Here is a 26,176-nt window from a genome sequence, read left to right as displayed (position 1 = left end):
TGCTGTCTATTAATTTTATCAGATGACCCCGGGTTCTTGTGTTTTATGTGAAGGGGTAAATAACACTTCCTTATTCATTTTCTCCACCCCATTCATGATTTTATAGCCCTCTATCAGATCCCCCTTAGTCATCTCTTTTTTTCCTAACCTGAAGAGTCCCAGAGTTTTTCATCTCGCCTCCTATGGAAGCTGTTCCATACACTTAATCATTTTTGTTGCCCTTCTCTTTTTTTTTCTTTTCCATTCCTAATACATCTTTTTGAGCTGGGATGACCAGATCTGCATGCAGTATTCAAGGTGTGGGCATACCATGGATTTATATAGTGGCATTATGATATTTTTGTCTTATTATTTATCCCTTTCCTAATGGTTCCTAACATTGTTAGTTTTTTCAACTGCTTCTCACATTGAGTAGATGTTTTTAGAGAATGATCCATAATGACTCCAAGATCTTTCTTGAGTGGTTAACAGCTAATTTAGACCCCATCATTTTATATGTAAAGTTGGGATTATGTTTTCCAGTGCATTACTTTGCAATTAGCAACACTGAATTTCATCTGCCATTTTGTTCCCAGTCACCCAGTTTTGTGAGATCCCTTTGTAACTCTTTGCAGTCTGCTTTGGACTTAACTATCTTGAGTAATTTTGTATCATCTACAAACCTTGCCACCTCATTATTTATCCCTTTTTCCAGATCGTTTGTGAAATATAAAATGATATCTGAGAAATTGATATATTTTTAGATGAATGAGAAATTCTCCTCATTCAGATTGTTATAATGTGGTGGTCAGAATGCAGATCCTGAAGGTGGAAAGTTTTTAAGCATCATACAATCCAATATTGAAATAATTTTCAGCCTTCACTGTCCTTTATTAAAAAAGCATTTTGATTATGTTTTCCAGTACTGCTAGGATGAATATGTTTTCTAGTACTTCTGGAATATATTTTCAATTTTAAAAATTGTAAAATATTGTGTGTGCTATATAGTGCTTCTTTCCATTAACTTTAAATAAGTGTTTTACATTTCAGTGCAATATATACCATGCTTTTCTCTTGTTCCACCATAGCAGCACAGGGGGGGGGGGGGGGAATACTGTTAGGGATGGAATAATGAGATGCTATTAGAAGTGGAAATTTTTCTCTGTGACTGTTAAATACTGCCCACTGCCATTAGGTTTGCTCTTGGTACAGTTATGATAAAATGATTTCTTAAATTTCCACGGACAAATGAAATGATTTCTACCCCAAAGAAAGAAAGGCAAAGATTTTGCATGCAGAAATTGTTTATAACAAATGGAAGGTACAAATTTTAATTTCAGAGAGGGGGTATTTCTAGATATAATAATATTCTCATCTGGATTTTAAAATGGTACTTTGTTAGTTTGCAAACAGCACTTTTTAAATGAATGGTTGTAGATTTGTAAATATGTAACGTTTAAATTTTATTTACCAAAAAGAACATCAGTTTGTTGGATGTTTATTTTGTTTTGTAATTCATTTAAAATATATAGGTCACTGTTCACAATGATAAACTTTTTGTCTCATCCAAAAGAATAAAAGTTCAAAGTTTTACAAGTAAATAAAAAGCTAAAGTTCTCAGTATGGTTATGCTCATTTAAATTTTATTAAATGGTTTAAGAATGACAGAAGCATCTATAGTTTCTCATCACTTTGCTGGTTTAATTGAGGCATTGGTAACTTTAAACCATACAGGCTAATTGATAATGGTGGATGACAATTAGCATTTCTTCATATGACACAATTATGCAAAACACATTAGTGCTAACAGGAGTTGAATACAGTCACTTTCAGGGGGTGAAAAGCAATATAAGATCATTTCAGCTTCCTCTTTTTATAACAGTTTCACTTCGTGTTCTCTTTACCTTTTACTGGTTTGCAGTGTGCTCTCCTAGTCCCTGAATCCTGCAAAGCAAACTGTACCAATGGACTCTTAGATCCACATGGAGTCCCTCTAGTTTATGTAGGACTTCACCATGAGTTTAGGGATCACATTGCAGAATTAGATGCTTATTTATAATGTGGCAGAGTGGATATTCTTCAGGATTGCTGTGTAACTGGTAAATGCTTTTCCCACTGAGCACAGAAATCAGTTTATTGCTCTTTCTCCGAAGAGTTTAGGGTGAAATTCCCCTCTGTTTAGAGGGACCAACTCAAGGCCTGTTCTACACTTACATCCCACTTAAGCCCTATTTTGGGGATGTAAGAAGATCAACACTGGCTCTCTCCACAAGGCTAAATTTCACCATCAGGGTCTGATCCCACACCCATTGACAAAGCTCCACTGACTTCAGTGGATTTAGGATCAGGCCCTTTCATTAATAATTTAGACCCTGATTCCGCAAAAGACTAATAATACTCTGACTCCTGCAAAAATTGCCTGGGATCTTTAATGACTACAAGTGGGCAGAGCCTCGGTCTTGAATTAATAAAATGAAACAGGACTACTTGCAGTGCATAACATTTTAAACACCTGTGTGGGTCTTTGCAGGATTGGGGCCTAAATATATATTAATGCATATAAATATATTAATAGAAATCTTTATTTGAATTTAAGTTTCACTAAGCTTAGTTTTTTACAATTTTCAATAAGCTTACAATTGGTTTAAGTAAGTAAAATAACTACCTTAAACCCATTTTCAAGTTCATTTACACATACTGTATATGGCGATCACATCGTCTTGTGCGGCCCAAATGGTAGTTACACCCAAGCCTCAGACAGATATTGGGCAGGATATGATTCTCTCTTCTAGCATCACACTGATGATCAAAAATACAAAGTAAAGAGCAAACATGGTGAGCCCTAATAGTTTGTTCATTTTCCATTTAGAGAGCGCAATTGAGATGATCACAAACAAGAGCATGAGAAAAAGCAGAACAATTGCACAAAACAAACCATTACTACTGACAGCAACTGAGCTGAGTCCATTGAAGACCGAATAAAGGAACCAAGGAACTGGCAAGCTGTAAGTAAGGGAAAAGCAGTTTAAAGGAATGCTTAGAGGAGTTCATGCAAAATTGAATTTTATACAGATGTAAAGCGATGGGTATCAAGATCCATGCAGGAAAACGTCATGTGCCATCTTCATTCAGTTGTTTTATCTAAAACTGACTTATCTTGCTTTCTACCCTAGGAATTGAGTTTTGGGCTAGTACTCTGGACTGCTTTCATCCCTTTCAGGAATCCAGGCTTGGAGCTTGTCTTGAGTAAAGTCACACTGGAAGCCTGTGACAGATAGGACAAAACTTGGATCTCCTACCTCCAGATGCTGAGCATTAGGCCAAGAGATCTTTGTTTCTCTTCTGAAAAACTGCTACTGGATGATCCCAGTGTAGCCTAGGGAGGGGCATGCTCAAACTTCTTCAGAGCATGGGCTGCATCTTAATAACCTTCCACAGACCACTTTTCCTCCTATGAATGGACCACTTTCCCTCCCATGTCTATCACACAACATCCCTGCTGCAGCAACACTAGCTGCTAACATAACTGAAATGCAATACATGTGATCTGCCCTGCTTTGGGGAGTGGGGGGAGTGAAACCTGATCCCACCATCTTCTCTTGCCACTCATTTCATCTCTGCTCTCTTTCTACTGTCCATCTCTGACTCCTACTCCCATACATGTGCTTCTCTAGTGCAGGGGTCTCCAACTTCATTGCACCACGACCCTCTTTGGACAATAAAAATTACTACGTGACCCCAGCGGTGGGACTGAAGTCTGAGCCCCCGGTCGGGGAAGGGGGCAAAGCTGAAGCCATGAAGCTCAAGGACTTCAGGCAGGGGGCCTGTAACCTGAGTCCCGATGCCCAGGGCTCCTGGGCCCCAGCAAGTCTAAGCCAGCCCTGGTGCCCCCATTAAAATGGGGTCATGACCCACTTTGGGGTCCCTGACCTACAGTTTGAGAACTGCTGTTCTAGTGCTTGGTCTCAGGTGTCTCTTCCTCTCCGTATGCTTTCCTGCTGACCTGTCCTTTTCCAGCCTTGCATGTGCTGCCCAGCCACCTAGTTTCCCAATACGTCCGCTCTTAATGACAGGTCAGGGCCCACTGGCAACTGGTGTTTCCTGTCCTGCTGCTGGCTTTGCTCCTGTTTCTGCAGTCCAGCGGACCCCACGTTTCTGCTACATATGGGCTATTCCCTTCCTGTCAGCAGTTCAAAGCTGTAGCACAGCCTGTATCTGGCCTGCTGCCAGTTCTGTGTCCCTGGGGCAATCAGAGGTGGGCCTCTGGGCTCCTGACCTTTTCTTTGCCTTTTGCGGGGTTTGTTCTAGGGCAGTCGGTAGCAGCCTGCTTTGTTCTCTCTTCCTCTTGGACCAGGTATGTAGCAGCATGTGGCTCAAGCACCTCTGCCAGCTTTCAGGGACGGCAGAGCAGCCGCGCAAGCTCCCAGCGGACCCCAAAAGGGGCTCCATCTTGTGAGGCAGCTTCAGGGCCGGCTCCAGGCACAGCTTAACAAGCAGGTGCTTGGGGCGGCCAAGGGAGAGGGGCGGCACCTGCGGCAATTCAGGGCTGGCAGGTCCCTCACTCCCTCTAGGAGCGAAGGACCTGCCTCTGAACTGCCGCCGCCGATCGCGGCTTTTTTTTTTCCACTTGCCGCCGCCGATTGCTGCTTCTTGGGGCGGCAGAAATGCTGGAGCCGGCCCTGGGCAGCTTTAACACTCTACAAAGGGCAAATTATGCCCTGTCTGTTGTCAGCCAGCTGCCCCTAGGGCTGCTAGGGCACGGAGCTTGGGGTCGGACAGGCAGCTTGGGACCTGTATCCCCCCAGGAAGCTGTGACTCCACCACAGAAAAGCGTGACCAGGAGACATGGAACAGAACAGGGAGCGGCTCTAAGGACTTCATTCAGCCAGCCTGGAGGACGGGGAGTCCCGGGGCAATTCAGGACCTTAAGGACAAGGCTTCTGGCCCCACCCCACATCCTGAAATGGGTCCAAAGTGCCTTGGGGATAGAAGCAGAGCTCACAATCAGCACCCCTTCCTCACAGCTTGAGGCAGGAAACTGGCAGTGAATCCCCATCCCCTGGCCTGCGGGAGTGTGAGCCTACAAGAGACGAATCAAAAGGAGAAATTTCTAGGGGGCTCAAAGCCCTGTGCAAGGCTAGCCGCAAAAGGGCCTGTCATAGGTGGTATCTGTCCTTTGACTCGGACACCTCCTCCTCTGCTGCGAAGGAGAGCTAACAGACTGATTCTGAGCAGGACATGGACAAAATGCAACACAGGTTTTTTCCCCACTGGGAAGTTTGTAACCAGGGGCAAAGAGGTTATCTCCACACTTGAGATCCAGCCTGAGCAGGCCCTTGAGCACAAACCTCAGAGCAAATACCTCACTGCCAAATCCTCCCTGGAGGCAGTGATTTCCCTGCACCCTCCTTTTCCAGTCGTGTTTTCAGACTTTTCTCTAAAGAAGAGCTAGTAAAACATATTGATCAAAAACTATCGCGGGGCTGTGTCATGCTCTAAGCTACACTAAATGTGCAAGCCCCTTTCATTTTTTTTAAATGACAGAACTATTTAATTTTGGAAAAACAGCTACTCAGTGGGTCCCACAGTATGTCTGATTTTAAAATTAGCAATATCAGCTGCGTGCAGCAGATCTCTAGATCTTATAATATAAAAATGCATCAAACTGTAACAGGATCAATGCAAGTCCCATTACCCTAAACCATTAAACACAAATTAAATTTTAAAAGAGGTCAGTTAAGAAAGGGAAACATTCTCAGTTAAAGGAGGGACATTGTCACTGTCTCTCACACCTTGGTGCTGAAAGATTAAACGTTTTTGAGGCACGCTGAGATCTTCGGGTAAAGCTGCTGCTGTTTATTTTAAACCACGTACTCATGTTCAGTGGCACTACAGCCGTTTAGACTAAAAACTTATACCACTTAAAAAGTCTTGAGTTATCACCATACTGCAGTACCTGGCATTGGGTTTTAGTTATAAACTCTCTCTTTGGGTCAGGTTAACTAAAGAAATCTGTTCAAATGAATGAGTGTCAGTAATTGTCCAGCTGTCCTTTAATTTGGTTTGTACCCAACACGAAAGTAACGAGTCCGATTTAGACTGGAATAGAAATGCAGCATTTTCTACTTCAAACCAAACGTGACTCTTAACATGTGGCTAGTACTTACCCAACAGTGATGTCAAAGATGTTGCTGCCCACAGAGCTGGAGACAGCCATGTCACCCAGGCCTTTACGTGCAACAATAACGCTTGTGATGAGGTCAGGGATTGAAGTCCCTGCTGCCAGGATTGTTAAACCCATAATTTCCTCCGAAATCCCAATTGTTTCTCCAACCTAATAAACAGCAACAATGGTCCTTAGTTTTGAAACAAAGAATGTAATTAACCCTTTTCATTCCTGAAGGTTTGATGCTGTATTTGGGTTATGATTTTATTTGAAATCCCCTTAAAGCCTGCAGCCTATTTCTGCTTTTCAAGATACAGGATGGCCTAATTCTAAGGCTTGTTTTGATATGAAATACTTTCTTTAATGGAAATCTATTTCCTTTATCCCCTTCTAACTGCAGAGTTGTGCCTCAGAGACAAGACCAAGTGGGAGCGTGTTCAGTTGCAGCACAGCACACCTCTGTCTTGGAACATCTCCAGAAGATGTGGCGTTATCTTTCCTCTCCAAATTTTAAAACTGGCCCAAATCATGATAAATTCTTTATCTGAGTGGTCTTCCTAGTTAGACACACAGTCCCATTTGCTGCTTGACATCTGTACTGTGCTTTGGTGTCCACAATTTCTGTTGATTTGTGGTTTGATTAACTATAAGATAGATGCACAGTATATCACCAAATACATATTGTAGGCCCCAGTCCTGCAAGGGGCTGAGAACCTTTCACCTCTCCTTGAATAGCAAATTGATATTAAGGCCAGGGGCATTAAGGACACTCAGCACCATGCTATATCAGACCCTATATTCTTAGAAATTTAATTAGATAAGGTTCAAACACTTATGTCCCCCATAGAAATATGCATTGATAAAAAGATGATGAAGATAATTGTCAACTTGACAACATGTCTTCCACTGATGCACAAACTCCCTTAGAAACTGGGGATGGGGGTAAAAATTAATCTTTGTCAAATGAAAAAGGATGAAATTGAACATTCTCACTTGGGTTCTCCCAGAACAAAATGTCTGGCGTTAATTGGATGGCAGTATCTGTAAAGTTATTGAAAACAAAGGGTAATATCTACACTACGAAAGCACATCTGTGCTGCTGCCACTGTAGTATAGATGCTTCCTACATCGACAGAGTTATTCCGTCAATATAATCCACCTCTCCAAAAGGTGGAAGGTAGGTCAGTGGAACACTTCATAGGCTGACCTAATTGTGTCACACGGGGTGCAAAATTTTTCACAGCCCTAGCCATGTAGCTAGGTCTATTTAATTTGTAGGTGTAGACCAGGTCAAAGGTGTCTGCCACAGTGCGGCATTTTCCCCCTCTACTTGTTTTTTGAACCACTCTTTGTTTCTAGATAGAAAAAGAACCTCTTACCTGATGTGCCCACCACACCATGAGGTAGGAAAATGCTGCAATCCAGATGATGGCTCCTAGAAATGTGATGGCAAAGAAGTTTCTAGACCTCTGTTCAAAGCAAGTTTGAAAACGATTAGGAGTCTGATCTTCCCAACAGCCTGATCCACCCTCCATCACTTCACCTCAGGCAATTATTTTAACATGGCCCCATAGTCTCTGGTATCATTTTGTTTGATTTTTCACACCTCTACTAGGTGCCCAGTTTTTGCTGATACCTTGGGTGGCTGCTTAAAACAAGCTGAACCGTGCTTAGTTTTCAGTCCACGCTATTTTATTGCGTTTCATCCCACTGCCAGTATTTTTTGCAGAGGCCCTTGCATCCTGTCACGTGACTGTTCAGTGGGCAGACTTCACCCTCATTGTAGAGCAGTGGTTCTCAAACTGTGGGTCAGGACCCCAAAGTGGGTCGCGACCCTCTTTTAATGGGGTTGCCAAGGCTGGTGGCTCAGGTTACAGGCATGGGGTTGAAGCCCTTGGGCTTCAGCTTTGCCCCCACCCTGCCAGGGGCGGCAGGGCTCGGGTTTCGGTCCCCCCCCGCATGGGGTGGTGGGGTTCGAACGGGCTCCTGGCGCCGTGTAGTAATTTTTGTTGTCAGAAGGGGGTGGCAGGTGCAGTGAAGTAGAGAAATGTTTGATGTAACCAGTGCCACTAGGTGCTATGACTACACGCTGCCAATGAAATGCCCTGGATCTAGACAGCAGTGGTGTGTAGTAAGTCAATCTCCTATCGGTTAATGTACTCTATGGCCAGTGCTACGCAGGCACAGAAACAAATTTTGTTTATTTCTTCTTTACATTTTTCAGTGTTTGCTTTAAAAAAAAAAAAAAAAAAAAGTGCTGACGTGGGGCGGGACGTTTTCTAGCTCTGAACAGGTATAACGAACGCAGCACCCGTGCAAAGCGGCCCACGCTTCCCTGCCAATCTGCCTCCCATGCAACATGGACCGACTCCTTGGCGAGGACAGAGGGTAGCTCAGGCTCTGGGCTCGTTCTGTTGTTAGCCTCTCTTCGGCCTCTGCTAGCTGAGAGTCCCAGCTGCAGTGGTGTTTCTGTCATATCAAATCTGGGACTGACACGGCCGCCGTGGTTTCCTAGAGGAGTCTCTGCTACTCGGCATTAGCCATTGCCGGCTGGTTTTGCCTTGTAAAATTCAGGGGAAGGTAGAGAAGAATACCTGCTTTCAGTTACTTCTCACCTTTGAGAGTAACCCCCGTCCCAGAACAGGGGCTCCAGCTCCCACCACCATCAGTGGGAAGTAGGTACATAGAGGCCCGAGCGCTCTATGGGGAAAATAGAGACCCCCTGGCTCTGTTGCTAATAAAGCTTTATCCATCGCAGTGGCATAAAGAAAGTAAAATCTTACTGGGTTCCTAACGTCGGGCACAGTGAGCCAGAGAGGGAACACCACGGGCAGGAGGAAAAGGTAAAGAGCTTGTTTTCTCCGGGTCTCTGGCCATTCGAGGGATAACGGCTCGTCATTTTCTTCCTCCTCATCTTCATCCTCACTCTCCTCATCACAATCTTCCTCCTCCTCAGAGCTGCTGCCTTCTATATCCAGAGAGAGCTGAGACCCAAAAAAACAACCAACCCCCCAAACACATTTTGAAACAACTGCATTAGAAGGCTGCATTGACGCGTGTGTGTGTGTGTGTGTGTATGTGTATGTGCATTCACACACACACAGCTGTGGATGACTGTGTGTTCCTGTCCCCCAGGGCAGAGATCTAGTTTTTGATGATCCCATTTGTAAATATTTGCAGAACAGTCCGTCCCCCAGGTCACTATTACGTGACCACATTGTGAACGATCCTATCTCAGTGCAGGCGCCCAGCGAGGCTGCAGTCGGACTCCTGAATATCTTAAGTATGTGTTTTGCAGTAGTGCCCAGAGGCCCTGGTCACGGATCAGGACCCCATTGTGTTGGGCACTGGACACACACAGACAATACATGTTATCTGGCTTTCCAACCACCAGGTCTTCAACACAGCAAACTATCCTCATCTCTTTAAAGGGGCCACCATCCCTTCCCTGGGTCAGGGCACACATCATTAAAACAAAAAGAACTGCCAGAGAGGACGACACAGTCTTTGCTCTAACCAGTTTACACAGGTTGTGATACCCTCGTTTCCACTGCGGAGTCACTTACTCCTGGAGCAGTCTCACCGAAATCCATGGGACAACTTGAGGAGTAAAGCAGTATACTACGTAAGGCTACCACAGTCCGCTGCTGTAGTACCTCTGAGCCTGGATTTGACTAGAAGGAGCATTTTGGGGTCTTAGCTGACCGGATCTAATTAGTTACTCATGTTAGCGCTTTCTGTTGCCACTCAAGATAACTTACTACAAGGATGGTCTATTTAGAGTGGCTAATGACTTGAGTTGGGTTGTGCCCTCTTTCACTGGACACGGCACTGAGGGTTTGGCCTGGGCTGAGCTCTTGTTCCACGTGGCTCCAGTTCACAATACCTGCCCGCCAGGCGGTGTGTCCACATTGTGTTCATCCTCCACCACGCTGAGGTTGGAGTCGCTGGCAGGCGTTACTTGAACGGTGGTTGCTAATTCTGCTTCCGCTTTGTTCTCTGCTTGAAAGGATAAGAGAGAGAGAGAGCTGGGCCCAGCAGTAAGAGATGACCTCCCCACATCAGCAGGGAGCTTGAGAGTGCGAAACATTTACGTTTCTGACCCCATAAACTGGAGCAGTGCAAAGCAAGCTCTTTCTGAAGGGTTGGAAGGTCAATCTATTGTTTGGACCCTCTGATTATCCTACAGCTTCACCCCAGTTAGAGAGTCTGGCCAGCAAAAGCAGGGCACAGTCAGACCCGCTCACCTTAGACGTAAGGTTGTTGCAGCAGCTTTGCCTCGTGTCTTTGTGCTGGGGCATCACTTATGTAATCCCCACGCGGCTAAAGGCAGATCTAGCGAGGGGAGGGAGTGCTGATTGGCTGATCGCTAATGGACACAGAGTTTGAGAATTCTATTAAAGCCAGCCTCAACAACCAGGCAGGAGGCAGGGCTCTGTTTCCTTCTCTCCACCATGACGGGGGCATTCTCTAGGGGCTGGTGGTGGTCAAGTTTTCTCAGAAACAACTGTTCTGTCTGCCAGACTTTAATCCCTAATCACCGGGCACATGTCCAAAGAGAAAAGTGCTGACACTGGATAACACAAAGGAAAAAATCCCCAGACTCCTCTGTGCTGGTCTCTCCAGGAATGTAATTAACCCCTGTAACCGAAAGCAAGAGAAACCTGAAAACAGCCGCTCTGAACAGTGCTGGACCATGGATATTGGATAGTGGCGGGAAGAGGGGCATTGAGTCAGAGAGAACAGGATCTTGACATGCTGCTGTCATGTGGCTTAGCGAATACGTTCTGGGCCCATCTATATAGCCAAATCTGCCAGGTCAGGGGATCATGTTATAACAGGCTCATACCTAGACTAGTATTGTAGGATGGTTTGGCCTGAGCTGTGCAGGCTGAACCTAATTCCCTTATAATGGTCGTAGTGATCCTGTTTTTACAACCTTGTACAAATGTGAGGTCAGGTTTTCAGAAGCTCTCCTTGGCATGTGCCATTTGGGGGGTTGCATAATGAGATGCACAGAAGTGGGACTTCGACAACATCTGGCCCGAGGATATAGCACAGTTTGGTACCATGGAGAGGATGTAGCCTAGGCCCATCTATACAGGAAAGATCCTGTAGGGGGCAGAGCCTCACCTGGGGTAAGTCAGTGGAACTATGACAATTTGCTGAGGATATGTTCCCAGATCTTCATTTAGGGCTTTACCACAGCTTGGTCCTCATCTACACAGACAAGACCCAACTATGTTATTACATGGTCAGGGCACTCCAGTGGTATAGCACCGTGCCTGCGGAGATGGGCACTTCAGTGTGAATTTTACCCATCCACTTTCAGATGGCTCCAGCCCCATGAATAGCACAGATCCATGTTGCAGCGCTGGACAGCGACCTCCTCTACAAGTCTTAGCTCAAGCAGCCTATGAATCGCTACTGAAATACACCTCTACCTCGATAGAACGCTGTCCTTGGCAGCCAAAAAAGCTGACCGTGGTATAGGTGAAACCGCGTTATATCGAACTGGCTTTGACCCACCGAAGTGCGCAGCCCTGCCCCCCCCCCCCTCCCCCCCCCCCGGAGCACTGCTTTACCGCCTTATATCCGAATTTGTGTTATATCGGGTCGCGTTCTATCGGGGTAGAGGTGTAGCTAAAGCCAGCAACTATTCAGAAGACAATCGCACGGGACATTTCTTACTCTGTGCCCCCTCAGTCACGCTGCCATGTGCCAGTCGAGGAGTCAGACCCAGCTCCCAGGTTAAGGCTCTTTTGTTTGTTTTAAAGAACCAATCCCATTTGCAGCCCCTCCACCCCCACCGGTGTCTTAGTGACACAACAGCATCCACCTGCTGAATGTAATGGCACAATCTTCCCTTCTGATTGAATAGCCCGGCTCATCCCGGCCATTTCCATTTGGATGCTTATTTCACTAATGCACTCCCAGGGCTCGGCAGGAATTAACTTGCTTGCCAGCTCTTGGTGCCGGTCTATATCCCGAGCGTTTGCGGCTGCTTTTGCACAGACAGCTGCATGTGATCAGTGCTCACGGCGTGGAAATGTGTGTTGCACGGCTACGTTTCATGGGCAGCCCCGGACCTGCAGCGCTGGTGGGGTGAGCAAGTACAGTGCAAAGCAAAAGGACTCTACAGGCAAAGGGCGCAGCTTGCCTTGAGCTCACCTTCCGGTTTCACTCCTTGTCTGACCTGAGAACCTAGTTTGCCCGTGGCCAAGTTGCTCATGATGTCAAGCTTGTCTTTAAACTTTGCTGGGAATGAAAAGAGGGACAGGCCTGTCATCAGGTGTAAGGAATTAACTCCCACCCAAAGAGCCTTGTAGTATGGGCTGCAGTCAAACCTGAGACCCAAGGAGTTTTCAGCTCTAGAGTGTTGCTAGCTGACCAGGATTGTTATACTGTAGTCTCCAGGCAGTTAGCACTTCAATAATTATCCCTGATCTTAAAGCGTGGTTTGAAATCTAAAATAACCAGCTTTGAAAGAAAGTCTAGATAAGACGTGTGGGGGGAAAGGGAGCACGGCGTTCCTTCCAGTGCATCAGCATGGCCGATATTCAATGCTGCAGAGCGAACGGATGCGGAAGGAAGGCGTTTTGAGGTAAGATGCTGTTGTTACCTGAGTAGTGCTGACTTTGCTCAGTTTTTGATTACATGAAAAACTAAAGCAGCTCCTCCTCCTGTCATGTGACTGGAGATGAGGTTTGGCCAGTGTGCCTGCAGCCTGGCAAACCCAGGGCCTGGGATGAAAAATGCTCTTTACATTTCATTGATCATAAAGACGACAAACTCCTCTGAGTCCCTGTTAGGCCCCTCGTCACTGCAGTGTTAACTCGTGTCATTGGCTTGTGGATTGGCCTGGCCCAGTTGTGAGCAGCCACACCACAAAGCCTCCTCCTTGAGTCACGGGCACTGCGCTCCCCCGTGTGGTGCTAGGATGTCTGGGGGTACGGCCCCGGGTTCTTTGCAGTAAGCTGAGCTGCTCTATAATTCTTTCCCCGTGAATTGTGGGAGAACCTGGCTGTCCTTCCGGGCACACTGGGCATTGTGGGAAGGCATTGGAGGACTATCAGCATTTGAGTGCTTTACCAAAGTGGGGAGGTTACAAGCCCCAGTGACAGCAGCACGTGGGATCTAGGCTAGATCCCAGGATGGGGCAGCCAGCCTGGGTTGAAAGCACCACTAAGTTCCGGTGAGAGGTTTTGAGGGTGGAGGGGACTGATTAACATTTCAGGTTGTTGTGCAGGGGATGGTGAGAGGATAGGGCTGCTCACGTGCTCATCTGGTATTCTCTCTCACTACTGATCACAAATACAGAAGGGTTTCCTAAGGGTGAATGTTGTGAACGGTCATTTTAATAATACTGGGCCTAATCTTGGGACAAGAACCTATCTGAGTGTTAACTGGGAATTCTGAAGTAATCAGTATAATTAATACAGAATCCATAAATCAGCAACACTAGTGTCTCAGGCCACGATCTCATAGCACCTGACACAGGCAGCTGGATGTCAGAGTTGGTTGGGGCATTTTTAGCCAAATGATATTTCAATGAGAAATGGGACGGTGGGCGGGGGGGGGAGTTGGGAAAATTGAAGCCCTATGTTTTTAGTTTTCCAACCCGCTCTAGCTCTCATCCCCCCGGTACAGACGGGGAAAGGATGAGTCAGAGCTCAGAGCCAGACTCCCTGCGGCCTTCCCCCTTGTATTGTCATTTAACCCTGTGCAGAGTGGGTATGGGAGGCTCCAAGACTGAGCTCCCCCATTGCTGTGCACAGATGCAAACAGCTGGGTGCTGTGGCAAATGCTCAGTCTTGCTCTCTAACCACTAGACCACCCTATCTCCCTGACACTCTCCCGGCTGCTAGTGGAGATAAAGCACTTGCATTGCAGAGGGGTTGGATCAGGGCAGCCAGGCCCCAGCCCTGAACGGGACTAAGCTGTTGGCTCCCTGCCCTTGCCTGAGCTAAAGCTATGGAGTCCTCTAGGAGTGGAATGTGAGGGCATCTCTCGATCAAGATAAACTCATTAGCTTCAGGCCTGACTGGCCACTGGCCAGTTTGCATGCGATCAGCCTCAGTGATTTGAAAGTGGGACATTAATTCTCCTGACATGCGTTCCAAGGGGGGGCTGCATCACCTGAAGGCTGGTGCAGGGAGAAAGGGTAGTTGTAGGTTAAGTCTCTGTCAGTGCTCTGGCTTATTCAGCAGCCTCGCTCCACCATCGCCTTGCCCCCATTTATCCTGGCAGTGCTGTTCACGCTGCCCGCGTTCAGGACTCCTCGTGGAGTTAAGGCTTTGGCAGTATTTGGGGGGGGGGCAGGGAACACACTAATCGAGGTGGGCTATCAATATACCTCACTAGGCCCTGAATAATCCAAAGTAACTGAACAGTGGGGGCCGGTTAAATTCAGCAAGTCCTCCATAAACCCATAGTCCAATCCAGGAGCCTTACTTGTGAGAAAGACACTGTTGGGAAAATACGGTGATCTTCACCTATGTTATTGATCCTTCCCAGACTGATTCCTCTCTGCTGATGGCTAGCGGTATGGTTTCGTATAGCAAAGCAATAAACCAACCCGCTGCAGAATGGTTTGTTTTCTCCATTCCAGGTGGCAGCTTCTTTCTTCCCTTCAGCACATGTGCCACTATTGTTTGCAAGTTACCCATGAATCTGAGCTTTGTCTCTCATGGCGAAGCTATCACTTATACAAGGTGGCAGGTAACTTGTGTCAGCCTGTGCATTTCAGCAGCCTAACAACTACTAGAAGATCCGTGTCAGCTATCCCGCCCTCCTGGTTGGTTTGTTAATTTCTTGTATATTCCTCTTTTGGAATTGGCTTCAAGCATTCCACGCCAGGAGATCAGCATGGCCTAGTGAGCCTATTGAAAAGAACTGGTAGCCCTGATTCTGGTGTTCTGCATCCTCCTCCTGCCTGGCTGTAATGCTCACAGGGCCAAATGCAGCTGCGGTGTAACAAGAGGAAAACCCCCTGAAGTCACTGGTGATCTGTTTCTCTTCAATTGCTAGTTTAATCTGTTTAGTTGCATTCTTTTTTCTATAGTGCCTGTGACTCTGACAGACCCATTCAGGTCAGAGCAACAGGCCAATTAACTTATGTGTGAATATCAAAGGAATGTTAAGTGTACTAATTCGCTGGAGTGTTCATAGGGGTCAAAGGAAATGTGAATGATATTGTCTGCACTTATCTATTACCTGTTGATTGCCATCAATTTACATTATGTATATCCCTGTACTTAATTAACCCTAGATCAAAAGTGGGTGTTAGTATCACTTCTGATACTGTTTCATGAAGTTCACACATCAAGTAAATTCTCATCTTAATACTTTGTTATGCATGCCAGATAGCTGCAATTATATATTAGAGGCAAAATTAGCTAGCGCTTTCATTAACATTTTGAAACCATGCCTACAGCCACTGGGAATCCTGGGGCACTATGGTGCCACCTCCATAACATAAGGGGAGAGGCTGGCATCATATGGAAAACACCAGACGTTGCATGCTGGTTGGAAGCAAGTTGACCTCAGTAAGAACCGAAGGCCTCGGGTTAGGGTTGTAATTTTAAGAGAGTTGTGTGTTAGCAAAGTAAGAGCGCTCAGCCTTCCAAAGCACATCCATGTCAGATTTACCCTCAGCAATCTCTACATTGCTTATTTTATAGCCTGGCGAAAAGAAAACATCTGGCTAAAATTCACGGTGCCATTAAACGTCAGCTTGGAAAGGTGCATTTTTATGTGACCCGTCATCCTTCATCGGCTGGGGAAACTGTTCAGCGCCACAGCCACAACAGATCTGCTGAATTTGTCCTTGCTTGCCTCTTCCCAGGTATGTTTAATGAGTCTGGGTGGTTTTTGTTGTTGTAATAACAGCTCCCCTAGCACATCAGAAACGGAGTGCCATTTCCCCCAGGCACAGGGCCCTTGATCAGAGAGGGAAAGGACTCCCGTTCTGAAATAATCATATGCACACTCTGCTGCAGCTCAGCTCCTCAGCTGCTGTAAACTGGAATAGCCGACCTGATCTGAATGGATTTTCACCAGCCAAGGACCTGATCCTGTGTCTATCGCCGTGAGCTTTGCCTGCCTCCAGGCTACAGAACAGAGTGTCTAATCACACAGAGGTGGGGCATTAGCTCACCTTCGGCCAGGGGGTCCAGGGTGCGGATCATGAGCTGGAAGATGGTGGTGCGCATGTGGCTGTTGTGCAGAGAGGCCGAGCTGCCTCCTTGCGGTAAGGATGGCATGAGCTGTAGAACAGGGTGAATGTACAACACAGCCATTAATCCCAGGCCCCTTCGCTATTTCCCCGCAGTCAGACTATTCCTGTCGCTCATTACTGTCTTTTAGTCCTGGTGAAAGCGGGATTGACGCCCCAGGGGACTGATGTCCCCGAGCCAATCAGCAGGGCCAGGACAGGCAGCAGCAATGCAGATTTCCCAGCCCTGCCTCACTAATGTGTCTCAGCCAGCTCCAGGGAAGAGAGAGGAGTTCAGTCTCCAGAGCCTATCCATGGCCTCTCCCCAGAGACTGCCAACAAGGAGGTCCCTAAATTAGGCCCTGATCCAGCAAAGCACATGCTTAAAGTTGAGCACATGCTTAAGCTGTTGGCTGGCCTGGGGCCTTAGTTCCAGTTATGGTGGTTTATCTATTGTGGACTTTTGTCTGCTCGGAAGTGGACTGAGAATCTGACTAAGCCTGCCTCTCTGATCGAGTTCACCGTATCCCCGAGAGTAGCATCAGATTACAGCACTGGGCTATCCTGAGACAACAAGCCAGTTTCTGCCTCAGTTTCCATTTGCTCAATGCCCATGGCTGCTCCTGTTCACAAAGGCAGGATTTGGTTCGTATTTCCTTAAACTGAGAAGAGGACACATCCTGAAAGGAGTTTGTGTCCTTTCCTTTCCTGACCAACAAAATGGTTTCTGCTTGGTGCATCTATTTAAATTCAGGGCTGGTTCCAGTTGCAATACATCCAGATCCATATAGTGTTGCACAGACTATTATATCCACTTACCTCCAGTCTCTTGCTGTCGTCTGAGTGCTTTGCTCCATCCCTTGCAACTGACCCATTGCCTTGCTACATGGAAACAAGAATATAAAATTGTGGGAATGCCATTAGTTCTTCATCAACCTGCACGGACGCTGCCCTTGCATGGAAGTGTCTACAAATCTCTGCCTATGAGGTTTGCTCACAGAACTGGAGTCACACACTTGCCTCAATGGGGAGGAACTCGCGGCCACATAGAGGAGTAGAGGGAGTGGCCTGGAAACCCTATAGATCCCCAGGGTCTGTGAGCAAGATAAAACACAGTCGTATGGATCTTGTGCCAGACCCAGGATGGCCTCCCCTTCTGCAGTGCTTCCTGAGGAGATGGATACCACTGGCCTCTGTCTGCAGCATCTATGCCTTACCCATCTTCTGAGAGGGAGAGCCGGTGCAGAGGGGGTTAACCCTGCACTGTGCAGCATTGCCTTCCACACATGGAGTCTGGGGTCACATTTCTTGCTCATGGCTGGTTCCAGCACCTATACTGTTGTCTGCTGTCTCACAGCTAGAATTCTCCCTTAGTTCAAAGTGCAGGGGCCTGGGCCTTGGGTGCAGAAGACCCCATGTTTGATTCTTGCTGTTGACCAGGGTGTGTGTATCGATGTATGCACGCAGCTGAGGTTCCATAGGGGTTTCCTATGGGAAATCTGACATGTTCAGAGGGGAGCATAATTCATGGACTGGCAGCTCCGGGGCCCCACACTGACCCACCCTCGAACCATGGGATCTCCAGCCCCCTCTTGCTCCCTTTGTTCAGCTTCTTTTAGGGGAGCAAGAGGGGGTTGGAGATCCACAGTTGAAGAAAGTGGCAAAACTCCTTAGAAAAACTCTGTTCCCCATTAGATCAGGTTGTCTTGCAGTATTTGCGCACATGTCTCCTGATTTACGTGGAGCGCTCTCTGTGCCACTCATCCCTTTCGGTATCGTTCTTTGGTCCCTGCTCCTTTTCAAATTCTGTACAGAAAAGGTGCGATGACACCACAATTACACATAGTTTTCATATACCACAGGAGTCAGTAGTCTAGACTGCTCAGCATCTAGCCCAGGAGAGGGCAAACTACAGCCCATCGGGGCTTCCAATCCGGCCCGTGGGATTGCCAGCCCTGTGGCACAGCGGGGCCTAAGGCAGACTCCCTGCCTGCCCTGGCCCCGCGCCACTCCCGGAAGCGCCCGGCACCACATTCCTGTGGCCCCTGGGGAGGCAGAGGGCTCCGTGCGCTGCCCTCGCCTGCAGGCACCGTCCCATGCAGCTCCCATTGGCCGGGAATGGGGAACTGTGGCCAATGGGATCTTTGGGGGTGGTACCCGCAGGCGAGGGCAGCACGCGGCAAAGCCGCAAATGAACCACCTCCAGGAGCCACTGCCAGACATGCTGGATGCTTCTGGGAACGGCACAGGGCCAGGGCAGGCAGCAAGCCTGCCTTAGCCCCACTGCGCGCCGCTGCCACCCTGGAGCCACTTGAGGTAAGCAGCACCAGGCTGGAGCCTGCACCTCTCCTGCACCCCAACTCCCTGCCCTGAGGCCCCTCCTGCAACCTACACCTCTCCTGCACCCCAATCGCCTGCCCCAGCCCTACATTCATGGCCCTGCATACAATTTCCCCACCCAGATGTGGCCCACCCCTGATCTAGCCTGATAGGTGAAAGGGAAGGATTGTGATCCTTATATTGTTTAGATTCAAACAACCAAAGAAATGCTCCTTTTAGCTCCTAGAATGCACATTTCAAGCCAATGTGTCTTCTATGGTTCCCGACTGCTAATGTAGGCCCTGAATCTCCACCACTGAATGGGACTGAATCATCTAGTTCCCACTAATGAGAGCTGAGTGGAAAATCCCATACATCTCTCTGAAAATGCAGAGGTGCACCTAATGGATACAGTCTGAGTTGTTCTACAGTTGAGCCCCCTTTGAATGGATTATGGACTTTTCCTTGATTTCCCCCTCACTTCCTAATATTTAGATTACATTCCCCCACCTTTTAACAATCATCAGTAAGTAAAGCAATTGTCTTAACCAACAGTTGTAGTTTTGAAGGGATTGATTAGGTTGGTCTCATGCACCCTTTCCCAAGGAGGCTCAACCTTTCCTTGTGCTTTAAGTGAGAACAAATACTCCCAACGAGGCAACAAAACAACGAGGACACTAACCTTCTTTGTGTCTTCAGAAGCGGCTACCTTCATGGGATTTCTTGTCTTGTTCACCTGTTCCTTCACCCATTGTTCTAAGTGAACGTTCCATTTCATGGTGAGCACATAGAGGATGTAGGCACTCAACAAAAGGATGCTTTCCCACCAAACAATGAAGCTGTCTAAGAAAAACAGGATGAGCATCAGTAAGTCTAGAATGTAGAACGAGACGTCTCTAAACAAGGGCCACCAGGTCAGGTGGAGTATCTCCCTCGAGAAAAGGGCACAGGTGCCAATGACAAAAAGAATATTAAACACTGCTGAGCCTACAATGGTGCCAATGCCCACGTTGCTGTGTGAGATGAAGACACCTATGAGAGAGGTGAAGAGTTCTGGTGCTGATCCGCCTGCTGCCATGAAGGTGGCCCCTGCCACATCATCGGAGATCTGCAACTTCTCCGTGATTACATCCAATGCGGGGACAAAATATTCATCACATACTATGGCCAAGGCCACAAACACATACATCATGCCAAAGATGTGAAGTATGACCCACCCTTTCCTGCGCTCCTCCAAGCTAAAAAGGTCTTCAGGGTATTCTCCATGGGAGGGGGGTGTTGGGTAACTTCCCTCTTCATCCAGGTGGGTCAGATTGACACTTCCTAGGGATGGGGTTGCATTCGCTGATGATGTGATGGATATGGTTGGCGTAGGGTCCACATATACACAATGCCTTATCTTGGATGCTGTTGTTCCATTGTCCACTGCAACGGCTTTGTTGCTGGAAAGATCCCTGGTGGTCACTTTCACTTGGTCCTCAGGCTGAGATGCTGTCCAAGGTGCTGAACGAATTTTAGGGCCACGGAGAAGCTGATAGATGGAAAAAGCCAACACCATGGCCAATAGAAAAAGAACCCGATTCCTCTGAAGCCTTCTCCTCAGTGGTAAATGCATTTCCCGAATGCTCACGAATCTGATCAATGTTCCTGGAGTCAATGGAGACTTCTCCTGGTCACCAAACTGCATTTACACCTATCATTGGGAGTCTCTTGCTGCTCCTAGATGTGGGGATCTCAACAGGACCAGAACTGCATGCTACAAAAAGTGTAGAATCCTACAAAAGAAGTTTGAGTGTGAAACACACAGTGCAAGGATCTCCTGTCACCTAACTCAGCTCAACCCATTATTAACTGGCATTATGTTTGCATTATACAAGATGGGCCCAAACTGGCAAATTCAGATCTAGATCCAGCTTTCAACCCCCTCATTTCCCGAAGTTTGGGGCTGTACAGATCTGGCATTTTGGTTTGGCTCATTATGGAGATGAGCCAGCCACAACATTCAGCTCTGTATCTGAATTCTGCTCTCCCCCATCACTTCGTCCCACAAAGATCAGGGTTCTTCAGATCTGGGTTTTGATTTGTTTGTAGCACTTTGCTCAGTGCTTTATAAGCATATAAGTCAACATGGTCCCTGCCCCAAGGAGCTTACTTACAGTCTAAATCACTATAGAAGATTAAGTACTAAGGATGAACCCAACATGTTAAATCCACTCTACATACAGGCCAGTTACTTACCTATATAAGCTTGACACGTTGCTGGAAATGTACCTGGCAATTGCTCTAATATCTCCCAGCTAGTGCCACTCCACAGCTCCCCAGCGTTTGCACTCTCACAAGATACAAACCAAGCAAAAGGTGATTTCTATGTTTGCTTTCAGTTTGAGAAAAGCAGAAGGCAAGGCCTGGCTATAGTAAAAACAAAAGTGCTGAGCATTCATTTGTTACTATGGCTACACCTCTTCAAACCTACTGTCCAAATTAGGACTGGCAAAGTTGACTAGTTATCACACTCTCTGTTTGGGGATAATTAGCATATCTTCCGTACTTACAGAGGGAGCCAAATTGTAAATACCAAAGCAACAGAGACCTGGGCTATGGAAGTACAGAAACATTGATGTGGGGGTGAATAGCATTCACTTTGCGGTCTGGAGTTGGTGTATTGTATCGTAAACTATTATTTTGAACACAGTATTTTCAGAATGGGATTATTATATTAAATGAGGAGAGGATGTAAATAGAACACAACTCTAAGCCATTCACTAAGTTGTTCTTCAAGCCCACATATTTAAAACTCCATAAGCTAATCAACTTAGATTTCTAACTAGGGGAAAGGAAGGGACAGGTGCAGATGTTGCTATCTCTGTTTTAAATACTTGGGAGGTGCTCAGAGACTCCAGTGATGGGGGGCTACAGAGAGAGAGAGAGAGAGAGAGAGAGGGGTTGATCATATAAATCCTATTCCTGGTGTCTAAAAAGTACCCGTGCATGTGCATACCTTAACTATAGGCATGTAATGGTACAGTCAGCTGTATTCTTCAATAAAGTGTATAGAAGTAAAGGAAATTAAGTCACCCTTCATAACACAACAAAAAAAGCAAAATAAAAGAAAGAGAAGAAAAATAGAGAACAGAAAAAGATACCTGAACTAACCCCTTATTTAAACACAACCATTTCCTTCTCCTCTCCAAAACGAGCTACCTAAACAACTTTTGCATGTAAAGGGCAGATCATCAGGTGATGGAAATTGTTACAGCTCAATGCCTTTAATATGTTCTGAGGATCTAGCCCTTGTTTTTCCAGTCTCATTGACTGAACACCATTTGAATATTCTTTTATAAGCAGAGTATTTTCTCTTACCAGTATTATTCAAATCCATTCCTTTACCTTGTGATCAGACTGTCTTATCTAACAGAGATCTCTCAGGCAATCATATGAAGCTCCATAGCTTACCTTCAAAAATGATGTTCAAGAGGAACTGAGGTTCCATTGCTAACATTTAGTGCTGGAGGCTTCTTTGACATGTAGCACCCAGAAAGGAGATGAGTTATGGGTAGAAGCAGCAGAAAATTATCCCATTTTTGTTAGGTCTCTCCCAGCTGAATTCTGATAAGAGACAGGGTCAGGTGTGAAGGGCATATTGCTGGAGGAATAGACAATCCAGTTTAATACCTGCAGCCCGTAAGAAGATTAAATAGTATTTTATAGGTTCGGGACTATCTCTGAAGCAAATATCTTTGTCTTAGACTATGGGATGTTCTCAGTTTCAGAGCAGGAGATAATCCCCCACAATGAAACACACAATAACAGCAACAACCCTGAGATAGTAAGATGCTACCGATCTTTCCAATGGCAGACTTCTGGGGACAGAGCCTCGGTTGCCATAAACTGTCATAGTTCCCTTGGCTTCAAGGAAGCTATGATAATTTATACCAGTTGTGGATCTCCCCCTGAGGTACTTGCCATTAGCAGGTGGCTTTGTGCACAGTTTCATTTTAATGAAGCATTGCACATTGCTAGCAATTATTTCCCAAATCAGAATTTCTGTCAGCAAAAACACCGCTACAAGCTAAAGTTCAATAACTAACAGAGGAAAATGGGCCAGACCCTCCACCCCTTTTTTGCTACAAATTAAATCTGCTTTGCACCTGAAATGGCTAGTTGAGAATTCTGTCTGCTGTAGTGGCTCCTACAGAGCCACCTCCAGCATGGGGGTCATGGACAGACAGAAGGAGGCATGAATGGAACACCCCTATGCTCTGGCAATTCCTGGCTGCTGGAACAACCCCTGGGGGGGCAACATAATGTATTTCATGTGGGGGGGGGTCACTGGCACAGAATGGCTCCAGGATTGAGGGAGCATGAAAGCTCTGGTCAGATATTTCATTGTTCTGCATTAGGGTGAAATGCTAAATGCATTGCAATCCATCAGCAGCGTTGCTAAACGGAAATAAGTAAAAGGTGATTTGGGGGGCTTAAACTGTTTGTTTAAGGGGGGCATTGTTCTGTGCTAAATCTCTTCTCTGGAGCCCCTTTGTCTGTGTGGACAGAACCTGGGACATGCATGGAGCCCCAATGAGGCACCATGCAAGCAGCTCAGCTTGCATGAGTTGGGGCAAAGATTGTAAGATCTTTAGGGCAGATGTTTGTATCAAGTGCTACCCAGGCATGCAGGAAGACAATTTTGGCTGCTTTAGAAATAATAAGAATTGCTTGCCATGATCATCTCTCCTGGTACTAGGTCTTTACTGGTTGTTAAGTTCAGTGTTGGGATTTCTTACTTCATTCTCAAATCTGGATTTCTAAACTGTTCCCATAAATATGGCAGGTTTCAGAGCAGCAGCCGTGTTAGTCTGTATCCGCAAAAAGAACAGGAGTACTTGTGGCATCTTAGAGACTAACAAATTTATTAGAGCATAAGCTTTCGTGGACTACAGCCCACTTCTTCGGATGCATATAGAGTGGAATAAATATTGAGGAGATATATATACACACATACAGAGAGCATAAACAGGTGGGAGTTGTCTTACCAACTCTGAGAGGCCAATTCAGTAATAGAAAAAAAACTTTTGAATGATAATCAAGCTAGTCCAGTACAGACAGTTTGATAAGAAGTGTGAGAATACTTACAAGGGGAGATAGATTCAATGTTTGTAATGGCTCAGCCATTCCCAGTCCTTATTCAATCCTGAGTTGATTGTGTCTAGTTTGCATATCAATTCCAGCTCAGCAGTCTCTCGTTGGAGTCTGTTTTTGAAGTTTTTCTGTTGTAATATAGCCACCCGCTGGTCTGTCATTGAATGACCAGACAGGTTAAAGTGTTCTCCCACTGGTTTTTGAGTATTATGATTCCTGATATCAGATTTGTGTCCATTAATTCTTTTGCGTAGAGACTGTCCGGTTTGGCCAATGTACATGGCAGAGGGGCATTGCTGGCACATGATGGCATATATCACATTGGTAGATGTGCAGGTGAACGAGCCCCTGATGGTATGGCTGATGTGATTAGGTCCTATGATGATGTCACTTGAATAGATATGTGGACAGAGTTGGCATCAGGCTTTGTTACAAGGATAGGTTCCTGGGTCAGTGGTTTTAAACACTCATCCCCTGAGTGTTTGTATGTAGCTTTTAAATTAAGCCAACTCCTGTTCTTTTTGCCCATCAATATGGCAGGTCACATTTTAACTGGGGTTTATATGGTGATGTGGCCTGCAGGGTGGCACTATGGGCATACTATACAGCTCCATGTTTATTAGGGAAGTGAGAACTTCTTTCTGCCTTTCCAGATGAATTTTTAGGGGTAGGGTCATCTTCAGACCACATTCCTTCTCTTTGCCTATGTGTGAGTCCAGTTCTTTAGTTCACAGCTCCTTTTAGAAGATTTCTCCTACTGCCTGTCCATGGCACAATATCAGGAGGCTAAGGTAATCCCTTGAATATTAATTGCCAAGAACGTGATTGAAATGTATGAAGAGGATGCTGGGGGAAGGCACGGACTGCCTTGGGGAAGGAGAGACTGCCCAAGGCAGTTTTCTGTGGCTGCTGGAAAGGAGATGCTTATGTGATGACCACCATCTTGGCTGAGAACTGAACTGGGACCTCCATCCCTAAAAGCATAAATTGCTACAGCTTGAGCTATCCAGCCTGGTTTTATGATGGTGCTATAACAGACTCACACTCTTTTTGGCTCCAGCACAATAAGGGATTCATAACACACACTGACCAGTGGGTTACATCTACCCATCAGCTAGCGTAGAATCCCCATGATTTGTGACTCTTTGTGGTTCAGTAATAATAATACTCAGCTCTTATCTAGTGCTTTTCATTGGTAAGTCTACAAGCATTTTACAAAGGAGGTCAGATCAATATCCCTATTTTACAGATAGGGAAACTAAGGTACATAGAGGGTGAAGCCAAGACTAGAACTGGGTTTTTTGAGGTCTGGTCCAGTCCTCCAGTGTAGGCTCCTTTTGTATGCACCAACCCCAAGAGTTTGAGCCTACTCTCCATTATCTGGGTGTAAATCACGATGTGGCTTGGCAAATCATGCATTGTACATGTATGCACAAGTCCTGTAACCTCCTGGCCTGATCTGCCAAAGTGCTAAGCACCTACACAGCCCATTGACTTCAGTGAGCTTTGTTTGTGTTCTGCAGATCTGAAAAATCATGGCACGGTTCCAAGATGTACAAAGTTGATCAGTATTAAATTGTAGAGCAGAAGGCATGTTGAGCTCCCTCTGGTGTGTGACAAGAGTTCTGTTGGAGTGGCACAGTTAAGGATAATGAAGAATTCACACATTACATCAACCACCATCCCAATCCATACCAGACAGTGAAGCACACATATAGGGCCCCCCTAAAGTCAAAATACAAGTTTTGCCAGTGGCTTCAACCGGAGCAGAGTAGGAGCCAGTCCATAATATAAGTATGTAATGTGGCTAACCTGGTGTTCAAAATTTAAGTCAGGCTCCAAAAGATCATGAGATTTTAAAAACCAATAGATACACTTGGGGGCTTTCTATTTGCCTTCTGATTTCTGAGCCATGAGGATTTATTCAGGTCACATTTTCATGCTTTTCTCTGCTACTATGAGGGCTAGAAACTTGCTTTTTCAACTGAAAGCTGAGATTCTCATGTAATCACAAGACCCCAGGAGCTAAGTGTGACAGATTTGGCAATTTCCAAAGCCAACTGTATTGAATTAAGTGTAAAGACCTTAGGAGTTCATTGTATTAGAAATGCAGAGGTGTGAATATTATTGTGGGATTGTATGTAACATCTCTGGGGGGAGACACAACCATTGTGAAACCTGGGAAGTGTTATGAGCTTCAAAGGACTATTTGAAACAATGCACCCCCAGCAGCCTACCTGTTGTCAAGCTTTTTGTAGGCATCGCAGAAAGGAGACTTTTAGGGAGGGATTTGAAAGAGGATAATGAGTTAAGTTTTGCAGATGTTTACATGGAGCTTCTCCACACAGCACTCTCCAACT

The 26,176-nt window shown here is 46.1% G+C and overlaps 1 protein-coding gene across 2 annotated transcripts; it reads right to left on the bottom strand.

Moving 5' to 3' along the window:
* Positions 1–1,526: 1,526 nt before the first annotated feature.
* Positions 1,527–26,146, bottom strand: SLC24A1 (solute carrier family 24 member 1). Of its 2 annotated transcripts, XM_034783869.1 has the most exons (10): positions 26,054–26,146; positions 22,134–22,286; positions 19,363–20,455; positions 17,181–17,243; positions 16,305–16,413; positions 10,032–10,144; positions 8,929–9,129; positions 7,525–7,614; positions 6,147–6,313; positions 1,527–2,982 (listed from the first exon to the last, which is right to left on the bottom strand). In XM_034783869.1, exons 3-10 carry the CDS (start codon positions 20,365–20,367, stop codon positions 2,733–2,735), a joined length of 1,998 nt encoding a protein of 665 aa, XP_034639760.1. In that variant the 5' UTR covers positions 20,368–20,455; positions 22,134–22,286; positions 26,054–26,146; the 3' UTR covers positions 1,527–2,732. The 2 variants fall into 2 exon arrangements, with proteins under 2 accessions (XP_034639760.1, XP_034639761.1); XM_034783870.1 differs by lacking the exon at positions 26,054–26,146 and having other exon boundaries at positions 22,134–22,484.
* Positions 26,147–26,176: the final 30 nt, after the last annotated feature.

The sequence above is a fragment of the Trachemys scripta genome, chromosome 10 (genome assembly GCF_013100865.1).
Source record: "Trachemys scripta elegans isolate TJP31775 chromosome 10, CAS_Tse_1.0, whole genome shotgun sequence".
In the NCBI taxonomy this organism is placed as follows: Eukaryota; Metazoa; Chordata; order Testudines; family Emydidae; genus Trachemys; species Trachemys scripta.
Note: the sequence above shows the minus strand (reverse complement) of the source record. Positions and strands in the feature narration are given on the sequence as shown.

Excerpts from the sequence above, each read along its gene's own strand:
- SLC24A1 (XM_034783869.1), bottom strand. The coding sequence starts at position 20,367 with ATGCAGTTTGGTGACCAGGAGAAGTCTCCATTGACTCCAGGAACATTG. Across the intron at positions 10,145-16,304 it reads CCTGGACCCCCTGGCCGAAG|AGAACAAAGCGGAAGCAGAA; the intron begins GTGAGCTAATGC and ends CCTTTCAAGCAG. Across the intron at positions 6,314-7,524 it reads TGGTGTGGTGGGCACATCAG|GTTGGAGAAACAATTGGGAT; the intron begins GTAAGAGGTTCT and ends GCTGTTTATTAG.